Source organism: Mus pahari, chromosome 6 (assembly GCF_900095145.1).
Source record: "Mus pahari chromosome 6, PAHARI_EIJ_v1.1, whole genome shotgun sequence".
NCBI lineage: Eukaryota > Metazoa > Chordata > Mammalia > Rodentia > Muridae > Mus > Mus pahari.
The window spans coordinates 55,836,685-55,848,087 of NC_034595.1; the positions used below are offsets into that span (position 1 = coordinate 55,836,685).

At 42.2% G+C, this 11,403-nt stretch overlaps 1 protein-coding gene across 1 annotated transcript in view; it reads left to right on the plus strand.

Annotated features, from left to right (window-relative positions):
• The window catches only part of Fyb2 (FYN binding protein 2), a 107,633-nt gene that overhangs the window by 69,968 nt on the left and 26,262 nt on the right, over positions 1-11,403 (plus strand). Inside the window, 4 exon segments of the mRNA XM_021200483.2 lie at positions 2,705-2,739; positions 4,641-4,669; positions 5,379-5,481; positions 6,846-7,002. Coding sequence (XP_021056142.2) covers positions 2,705-2,739; positions 4,641-4,669; positions 5,379-5,481; positions 6,846-7,002 — 324 coding nt within the window.

The window sequence follows — 11,403 nt, forward strand, 5'->3', positions numbered from 1 at the left end:
TGTGAACCAGTGATGAAGATCCTGTGAACCAGTGATGAAGATCATGTGGCTTTAGAGGAGAGACACAGTGTAGAGGACTGACACTGAGGAACCAGAAACAGGAGGATGCAAATACAACAAAACAGCCATTTACAGAGATGACAAACAACTCAGTGGAGATGGCCTTTCAACAAATGGTGGTAGAGTAGATAAGTTAAAAAATAATGACAAGCTGCAGCCGAATTCTCACACCTTTTAACATTTTAATTTAAATAATGTTTCTCTTTAGAGCAAGTAATCAAACTACTTATTAAGAGGGAGTGGGGAAAAGACACACAGAGAGAGACAGGGAGGAGAGGTACAGAAGTTGGTATCTGTTTTCCCATCAGCAGTTCAATCCCTTGGTTGGGGTGCACATGCTGCCCACCTTACAGAGCTCAGTCTTGGGACACAGGATTCAGCTTGTCCTCGAAAGGACATGATTGTCCACAGAGGTCATCAGACCAGTGCCCTCTGCCTAGCCTCCTGGGTGCCTGGGAATTCTTGAGGGGTCTTGGAGAGCCTCAGAGACACCTTCAGACCATAGAGTTCTAAGCTGGCAAGCTGGTCTTCCTGAGTGGCCTTGGGCAAGCTCCTTCACTTCCCAGATTATCAGTTTCCACGTTAGGAAGGTGTGACTATCAAAAGGAAGGGTATTGCCTACATTATGAAGTTGTTGGCTGCTTTTATTATCGAGTTATTTAATATTAATGATAGTTATCTCACCTGATGTAAAGGGGAGACCTGTCTGAGATCACATGGAGTACAGTCCATGGAGAGGTGGAGGGTCTCCAACCTCTGCAGTTGGAGAGTGGCTGAGGAAACTCGTCTGGGGTTTTCTCTTTCCCCACCACCCTGGAAAGCCAAGTCAGAGGAGGAAAGTTACAGACCTCTGCATTTTCTATGCAGTCAGATTCCAAAGCTATGTGGATCAAACCCCATTACCACTCCTAGTCCCTTGCTGGTTCTTTTGGAGTATAGTACGCACGTGCACGCGCGCGCACACACACATACAGCCTTTCTTTTATTTTTGAGATTACAATCATCTCTCCCTGCCCTTTCCTCCCTCCTAACCTTCCCATCTGTCCCTTACTGCTCTTTTCCAAGCCTTTTATTCTTCCCTTGGAGTAAGTCTGGATGCCAAAGCCTCCTATTGGAAAGATGTTGATAAAGCATTGAAGCTGTGAGGACATTGGTTAGCTGAATATGTGATCTTTGCCTACTTGCATCTTCAGAGCATCTACAAGCCTTGATTCTGTAGTTTTTAGACACAGCCTGTATTAATATTCTTTGTGGTAACTAAAGGGAAGCAAGTGCAATCATCGTTTGTTAATTATATGAAAGACAGACACATATGTGAAAGAGAAGATTATCTTTTTTAAAAAGTAGAAACAAGTCAATACTCAGAGGTGGCAAAAACTTTGTCATAAGCAGATTTGAATTTTTCTAGATTTATTTTATTCTGTGTGTATGAGTGGTTTGCCTACATATATGTCTGTGTACCATGTGTGTGCATGATACCCAAGGGGGTTAGAAGAGGTTCTTAGAGCCCCTGAAACTGGAGATGCAGATGGATCTGGGCTACCATGTGGGTGCTGGGATTTGAATCTATGTCCTCCACAAAACCACAAGTGTTCTTAACTGCTAAGCCATCTTTCCAGCCCCATAAATGTATTTAAAAAAAAAAAAAGGTGTCGGTGTTAAACAAAAAATTAAAACAAAGGTCTAAAATATTTTTCCTGAATAGTCACTAAAGATGAACATCTGGAGTTACCTAAGCAGAACTACATATCAATCATGCATGCAGAATTTTAGGTCTAAGAAAACCTAAATTTTAGGGAAAATTAGGATCAGACTTATTTTGTCAGTGGACCATATGTTTATATTAAGGGCTGATCAATGGGACATTTTTGATTTATTTTAGCCCAGTAATAGAAGAAACAAAACAAGGCCTGCCTGCTCCACACCTCCATCCACAGTTCAAAACTTTTATAGATGTTTGCTTAGCAAGAAGCAGTGAGAAGCACTTTTCTAGAAAATCTGACACTTTTCATAAATGTCCAGTGCCTTGTAGACAACATTTCTAATCGCTGTCTGGGAGGTACTAATGGCCCAGCTTCACAGATGAACAGGCTCAAGGGAACTCATCTGAACCCCTCAGGAGAAAGTGGCAGGGCTCATCCCTGAAGCCAATTCTTACATTTTTAAATAATTAGAGAAGTCATGATCTCGTTAACCATCAGGAACGTCAGAAGACATGTATGTCCTCTCAGGCTCCTCTTTCAAGCTGAGCTTAGGAAAAAGGCACTGGGGACAGAACCTGGCAAATATCTGTTGGGTTGGACTCAAGTTCCTGTTAGTCTGTCTCCCCAGCCCCAGCTCACACACACACACACACACACACACACACACACACACCTTTCATATTTGTCTTCTAAGTGCTGCTACTGATTTTCAATGCTTTCTTTTATGCAGGATGCTTTCATCAGCTATAAATTCCACCCTGGAAATCCCCATAGTATTTAAACCTTGAACCTTAGAGTTCTCCTACCTGTGCAGTGCAGGTCACAGGTCAATGCTCTGAAGGGTGAGAAACCTGGACTGTAACCGTGTGAACTGTGCTAATCCTGCATACTGTGAGAGATGAGTGGATAAACTGACTTCAAATATCTTTTGTTTATTTTAGCCACTTATGAAATTGAGATTGAAGAACTCCAAAAGGTATGGCTTCTCCTGCGCTTACTGATGTGTGACTAAGAACACCACACTCGCACAGACGTGAGTCTAGGGTACTCTCATTATTTGCAGCAGGCTTTTCCAGGCTCCTAGTGGTCAGGATTCTGAACCCTGAACCTTTCAGGTAGTGTTAGAAGGTGTGTACTGAGATGAGCAGACATGGTCTGAATTGATTCTTGGACCCTCCCTCATCTCTTGTGGCCTGTGCCAACAGATTTAATAACTATCTCTCTCAGAGAGACATGTTCTTTAGGGTTATCCAAATTTATATATTTTATGCTTTCAAGAAACAACCAGAGCCTAGAGAGCCTGGATGGTTCCTGGCGGGGCTCCTGCTGGTGGTGTTAACAGTGCCACCTGGGAGGTGATATAGCAATCCAGTTGTGACCCCCAAGTAGAACTGTACAGGCCTCAGTCAGATTCTGACTATGACCTTGAATGTTGCTCAAAGTCCTCACCTGTACAATTAATAGAACACCCATATCTAGAGTCTTTGTAAGGGTTCATAAGGCCAACCCTGAAGGAATGGTATGTTCAGAAGTACCTGGGACTCAGCATTTGGCTCCCTGTAAATAGAACATTCCCCATGGGGACAGGAAACATGTTTACCACTGTGTCTGCCATAACAAATGTTAAATGGAGACCAGTACTTCTTCAAATTGCAGAGAGCAGTAAATTATATAAACTCTTGTTACAATGTCTGGCACATAGTAGGCACTTCTGAGCACGTTTGTGGGATCAGTGAAGGATTTATTCCATGCTCAGCAGGCACATTTTATATTTTTAAGCTCGGTGAGCAGAGTCCAGTTTCATCCTTTTTGATGAGCTGGCTGTAGAGCTGTGTGAGCACAGTTCATGTTCTCACAAGATAGACGCCCTTGGACCCTTTGAGAAGGACTCATTACCTCCGCTCAGAACTCAGAGCTCTGTTTTCTGGGGTTGTCCTCGTCTTTTCTGCCAGTTACCTTGTATGCCTCCTGTGGCACGTTGGTCTCTAGCAGCAAGTCCTTTATTTAACCAGGAATTACACAGCAACATCCAATCCACAAGATGACCCTGGGAGTCAGAGCCCCTGCTCCCAACTATACATGATAACTTGAGAGCTCAGAACTATTATATAGGCAGCAATTAATATATCAGAGATATTTAAAAAGATCCGTCTGACTTGTCTTGTGGTGCTGATTTCCTAGAGTTCTATGAAAAACTACTGACCACTGGATGAAGGCCTGTGGGGCTCGCTTCCAAACACTGCCTGGGAACTGATGTGCGAGGCCTTCCAGGCAGCCTGAAATTGCAGATTCTTATTTTGTTTTCTTAGGAGTTCTTGGCTAGATTCCAAACAACTACTGCCATCAAATGTGGGACAAGTGACTAAGGGGAGGTGGGGGTTGTATTATGTTGTTATCACTGGGACATAATCTTAACGAAACTGAATCAATCTCTGCCACATCACAGTGGAGTTTTGATCAGAGAGCGTGAAGCTAGGGTGCAGTCCAAGCAAGATTCACACACTGACCTACGTCAGTTTTGGCAACTGAAACTGCTCAGATGCCCCATGCCGTGCCCTCTCAGGGTCTGGACGCTCTTCTCCCTCACAGGCGTGCCTGGAAAGGGTGCAGAGAAAACCTGTCCAAGCCGTTTTATGTGCTATAACTTACACACACTGCCCATTCAGAAATGCTGGTTTCTTCTCTGCTTGGCCTTCAGTCCCATGTACGAGGAAGCTTCATGGAACGTTCTGTGGCCATTGTCTGCTTTCTCCAGGTCCTAAGACTCACCTCCCATTTGATCAAGTCACCTGATCTATAACCAACAACAGAGCCCGCTTTGGGTAAACTCAAAAAAAAAAAAAAAAAAAAAATGACTGTTTTCCTCTTTGTTTTCAGCCTTGGAGGAGTTTTCTTCCAGAACTGAGGTAAGGTTTTTTTTTTTTTTTTTTTTTTTTTTCTGTAAAACGGAAGCACAGTCTCACCACTGATGACTCGTGACTGAACTCATTCTCTTGCTATGGGCTGGCTGTGGTCCCAGTGATGAACTGGTTCTGTTCCCTGGCATCTTGTAAAGTACCCAGTATACAGCAGGTTCTCAGTGACTCCGCCTGGCCTTCCTTGCTCTTGTCTTCTTAGCCCATACTGTACTCCCGCAGCAAACTCTACATGAACAAAACAGCGAGGAGGCAATTGAAGAGAGAGCCATAGACAGCATGCCGTGACCTAAAACATACTGGACAGGACAGGACTGCTTGAGGGTAGCAGTGGAGGACTCTCGAGTATTGTGACTTAGACAAAAAACCAAGGGACAAGCACTCGAATAAGCTGGTGTGTTGGGGGAACCCAAACAGACGGGGAGGAAAGGAACAAAGAGAGATGGGATTGAAAAAGAAGAAACCTGGCAGACCACAAGAGGATTTAGAGATACTGGAGAATGAAAAGATTTAAGCAAGAGTTGACTCTCAGACTGGTTTGGAATAGGCAGAAGCCCATGCAAGCTATCTGTCTGACTCATTTGGTCATAGCTCCTCATCTTACAGGAACATTCATTGCACTCACTTATCTCATTTGGACTGGGCTAATCTACCATCTACACTCAAGACCTTACTTTTCCTTGCTATCTTCATATTTCAGTCCTAGACCTAATGATGAAGAAAACACCATGAAGGAAAAAGAGTCATGTGGATCGGAACCTCTGAAGCCAAGGAAGGCCTTACACCCTAACCATCCTCCCAAGGTACCTGTGTCCTAGGGCTCCTGATGGGGTTCTTCCCGTGGGATCTTCCTTAGATATGTAGCTGAGCAGTGCCATCCACTGCTTCTCTCTCAAAACTAAGGAATAAAATCCAAACTCCTTGATTTGTATGTAAGACCACTCGTAATTCAGCCACAGCCCATCCTGTCTTTAGCCTCATCTCGTCTTCCTCCTCTATATTTTTTTCTCCCTTTTCCTTTAGCTTAGCTCTCGTCACAGCTTCCAGACCAACCCTTCCATGCTATTAGGCCATGAACACTTCTCCAAATATTTGTTCATTTCTCCCATATTTTTGTTCATTCTCATTAATCTCCCAGATATTTCCTTTCTCCTTCCATCTGTCTCCTACCTACATTTTACAAGATAGACTTTGGATGGATTCTGCTTTTGAAAGATTTCCCAAACTCAGTCTCCCAGTGAAAAGGACAAATCTCTCTGACCTGTTTTCAGGGCTGTGAACCCCTTCATAAGTAATAGTACCGCATTAACCCTAATTGCTTGTGAATGTGCACTGTGGCCAGTGTTTGAGATGCTCAGTCAACTGCCTGGGCTACTTCCAGAGCTGTTCATGCTATCCTATGTTCAGTATGGGTCTCATAGATCTGAAACTGGAGACTTGAGTAGGAACACAAGGTAGTGGACAGAAAGACAAATGTCAGGTAAACTGTAGGGAAGGGGGAGTGCCCAGCAGCCTCTTTATAGGTGATGAGGACAGGGATGGAGGACGATGCCCTCCTTCAGTAGATTACTAATAGTGTGGCCCACCATCAGTTATTTGACCTGCCTAGATGCTTTCTCAAGAAGACTAACAGAATTTTTTTTTCCTCATGGGATGCCTTGATGGTTGAGATGGAATGAGGAGCCTGGCTTAGAGTTAGCACTCTCATTGGCCTGCCTCTGTGGGACTCTTTATCACTCAGAAATAAATGAAGGCAGGCGTGGTGGCGCATGCCTTTAATCCCAGCACTCGGGAGGCAGAGGCAGGCGGATTTCTGAGTTCGAGGCCAGCCTGGTCTACAAAGTGAGTTCCAGGACAGCCAGGGCTATACAGAGAAACCCTGTCTTGAAAAACCAAAAAAAAAAAAAAAAAAAAAAAAAAAAAAAAAAAAAAAAAAAAAAAAAAAAAAAAAAAAAAAAAAAAAAAAGAAAAAAAAAAGAAAAAAAAAGAAATAAATGGAGTGGTATGTACTCTGGTAAGATGTGGGGTCTAGCAAAAGAACACCCAACAGCTAGTAATAATAAGACTTGTTCTCGCTAAGGAGCACACCCTGAAGACCAGAATGCATGAGCAAGAAACCCAGTTGGCAGTCAGCCCCAGCAGTGCTCTCCCTGTTGTGTGTGTTTAGGTAGTTGTCTTCAGAGAGACTCCAGGAAAAACCCAGATGGCTGGAGTCCATGAGGACAGAAGGAGTGTGCCAGCTGGAAACCAGGAAGCCATGACTGACATCATGCAGAACAGGCTCTTCCCCGAGGATATGACGCTGACGAGGCATTCCCAGAAGAGTAAGTTGCATTTCCCCTGGACTCTCTTCACTGCCAGACTGTTTTAAAGGGAATTATGGCTGAGATCATGATTTATTTACGGATATATAAAGGTCATTTATTATGTACCTAGTAACTCACCTGGAAAGGCTATTGCCTTAGAGCAATGAAAGGTCACTAGATTTAGAGGCAAAGGGCTTGAGTTCAAGTCTACACATGTGTGAACTTAACAGTTGTGTGGTTAGTTTGTATTTCACTAGTTCAATTTCACTGTTAAAAATGGAATCTGAACATGAACTTTACAGGAGTGTAATGAGGACCAGATCCAACAGCATGTCATGTGACAGTCTTGTTTTCTTGTCTACCCACTGACCCCTGCTCTCACCATTGACAAGCTGATATGTCATACAGCATCACTAAGCGAGCATTTCGGCTGCCTTTCAAAACTCTTGATTATAAACAACAGTAATTAAATCATACTTAGTTAAACCACATACTTAAAAGAGGCTGTCTCACTTGGCAGAAATTCTAGGCATGGCTTGATCCAGAAACACAGATAATACCAAAGGACAAAGTATTCTGAGTTCTTCTCTGAGGCAAACGTTTTTCAGGCAGAGTCAGTTTCTGTTCAGTCAAGCTGCCAGCAAGCAGTGAGAGTCACAACCTATTCTCTGATAAGCCCCAAAGGAAAGCTGGTCAATTTTGTCTCTCTACAGATTAAAAAAAAATGACTCTTACATTGAAATTTGATTGGGTCACATGCCATCCTAATTTTAAAAAAGTATGATGCTCTGTGCCTTACATTGAGCTAGGAGTCGGTAGATTAATTTCTACCAAATAACATACCATCGGTCTTGGTTACTTTTCTGTCATTGTGAAGAGACACCANGATCAAGATAACTTAGAGTTCTTGACCATCTTGTCAAGAAACATGCCAGCAGACAGACAGATGTGGTGCTGGAGCAGTAGCTGAAAGCTTGTATCTTATCCATAAGCACAAGGCATATGAGAAAGAACCAATGGGGAATAATATGAGCTCCATCCAAGTCCGGCCCAGTTATATACCTCCTTCAAGAAGGCCACACCTCCTAACCCTTCTCAAACAGTTCTGCCAAATGGGGACCAAACATTCAAATATATGCGTTTATGTGGCGATTCACATTCAAACCAAGACTTCATCACATGGAAGGAAAACAGGACAGCTGAATAAGAGTAGACATTACACAAATGAAGTAATGCCCACTGAAGCACATTGGTCCATGGAAAGTCATCCAGACTAGGATGAATTGACAATGATCAAAAGGATGAAGTCAAAAAGGTCCTTGACATCCACACTATGGCTTTACCTATGTCACACATATGCCCCCTGCATACTCTCTGCCTAGAGGAATGATTTCAGGGCAGGTCATACGCTTGAATAGCCTGAAGTGTTGACTGATATCTTCCCTCTGCCTGGAATGTTTTAATGCCCACTCCCTTACCTTATTGTGTCCTACTTCAACTCATTCTTAAAGTCATTTCTGGAGTTTGCCTTACCTTCAGCTTATTTTTCTCTTACCACAAATATTAATTTTTTTTTTTATCCTGAAAAAACCTTAGACAAACTAGAATCTATTTCTTAACTGATGCAAATAAAAGAGGTAGTGGTAAATCACAGCCAAAGTGAAGACGTTCTATGTATTCAGATTGTACTAGTTACTTTGTTGTTGTGATAAAATACTATGGCTAAGGTAACTTAAAGATGGAGTTTCTTTGGGATAATACTTCCTGAGACGGTCCCTCATGGCTAGGAGACACAGTGGCCAGTGGCAAGCATGGTGATAGAAAATGCAGAAACTCACATCTTCAGTGGCAAGCAGAATCTGTAAGTAGGACAAGTTTGTTTAATCTCAAAGTCCACTCCCTAGTAACATTTCCTCCTGTAAGGCTGGACCACCTAACTGTCCCCAAGCAGTGCTACTAATTGGGAACCTAATGTTCAAACACGTGAGCCTATAGGGACCATTTATCATCTAAGCTTCTGTGCATATTTACAAGTTTGATAAAGAACTCATAAAGGGAATAAACCTTTTATATAAACATCTTTGCTTTCACAAAGTATAAAACAGAAACTAACCATGTAAAAAAAGGATGGTAGGTACTGAAATTGAAAAAAATATTTGAACTGGCAGCTGATCATAGGGGAAAGAGGGCCTCCAAAAGGTGAATATGCCATGAGAGCCCAAGATCATTGACTCAGCATTGCAAGTGGAACTGCAAGGGGAGAGTATTACCATCATAGCATCCCCAACAGAAAAGGCTAAAAACACTCAGTGTTGGTGAAGACATGGACCAGGTAGAATGCTCCTATTCTGAGGAGACTGTAAGCTAGGAGAATTACCTTGGGAATGTCTGTGAATGTTAAAAGCAAACACATGCACTTTCAATGTCTAGACATCCCAGGACTCACATATCCCAGGCATAAATATGTATTTAATTCACAAATACAAATTGTTTGCGCAAGAACTTTTTATAGTAGTCTCTGACTAGAACTTGTCCCATGAGGAGTAGAATGGAGGGCTGGAAAGGACAGCATCCTGAAAGCCCAGCACTTGGGGAACGGAGGTTGAAAGGTGAAGGGTTTGAGGCAGCTTGACCACATAGTGAGTACTGTGCTTTTCTTTTTCAATAATTTACTTTATAATTTATGTGCATTAGTGTTTTGCCTGCATGTTGTCTGTCAGGTTCCCTGAAACTGGAGTTACAGACAGTTGTGAGCTGTCATGTGGGTGCTGGGAATTGAACCTGGGTCCTCTAGAAGAGCAGCCAGTGTTTCCAACTACTGAGCCATCTCTCCACCCCCATGACTGTGTCTCATGGGGATTAATGCAACAACAGCAACAACAACAACAATAACAACAACAACAAACAGAGTAGACAAATACATCATATCCTGTCCACACAATAGAACAGAAAACATAGTCTTAGGAATGGTCATATTGCAACTATCAGCAACAACCCGGGAGAATCTCTCAGGATAATTGCTGAATGCAAGTGTGCAGCACCCAGGAATGCAAACGGCATTGCTGCATAGGTCAGAAGCAGGCAGAATGTACCTAACGGATGGAGAGTCAGAACCGCAGTTACCCACTGGCAGGGAACAGTGTGGGTGCAGCTGGCTCTTCATATGTATCTGAAGATGCTCAGATTGAGGCAATCATTGGTGACATAATTCCCCTGTATCATGATGTCATTAAATCTTACAACAGGACTAGGGATGCAGTTCAGTTGTAGTGGGCTTGCCCAGCATGTACGAGACCCTAGGTTTGGTCCACAGCACTGGAGTAAAAATACCAACAAACACGCAAAAAATCATGAAAGTAAAACATATAAAATGGTTTTTAAAAACACAAACATAACACATACACCTTCTAAAATGAGAAAATGAAAAATGCCAGAGAGAAAAACCTTGGTTAATAAGGAAAGAGAAAGATTTAAAAAGCAGAGAAAAAAAATATTTAAAACATGTTATAAGATAGTAGGAGATGAACATTTCAATATCAGTAAAGTCTGGGCATGTTAAAATTACTGCTTTGAAAATGCACTGGGATTGTTTAAAATTCAAAAATTTGAGTGCCCTTTACAGGTCCTATACTCTAGGTGTGAGGATTTAGCAGTAAAAGAAACAGAAAACGAATCTCTTCTTCACGCACACGAGACTGAGGATCCCATCTTTCATGCTGTACAAAAGTCATTTCAAAATGGACCAAAGATCTTAGTGTAACAACTAAAGCCCAGGAAGTCATGAGAAAGGCACCTGGGGAAAACCTTAAAAATGTAGATATAAGCACCTAGTTACACAAGGTAATTGCAACAAGCAACGAACGAGACTATACAAATGTAGAAGCTTCCAACAGCAAAGAAAACAACAGACCACACAACAGCCACAGAAGGAAAGGAAATGATTGCCAGCTATAATGGACTACTAATATCGAGAATGTATAACAGTTTAAAATTCAACATTAAAAACATCAGATAACCCAATCAATAAATGGCACATGAACACAACAGTGTCTGTTCAAAAGACAAAAATAAATAAATAAATAAATAAAATATTACATGGAAAAACATTCAACATCCTCAACCATCAAAGAAATGTAGATCAAGACCATGCTGAGATCCCACCTTACCCAATCAGAATGGCCATCACAACTAAACACACTCTACAGAGAATGTTGGAGGAGGGGCTTAACCATTGTGGGTGGGAATGTGAATTAGGGCAGCTGCTATGCAAAGTGATATGACAAAAACTTTCAATAAACTAAAACGGAACAGCCACATGACACAGCTATCCCAGGGATGGCTGTATGCAGATGGGGGGCTAAGTCAGCACATCCCTGTTTGTCAGAGTACTGATAAACAGGCAAGGTTTTTTTTTTTTTT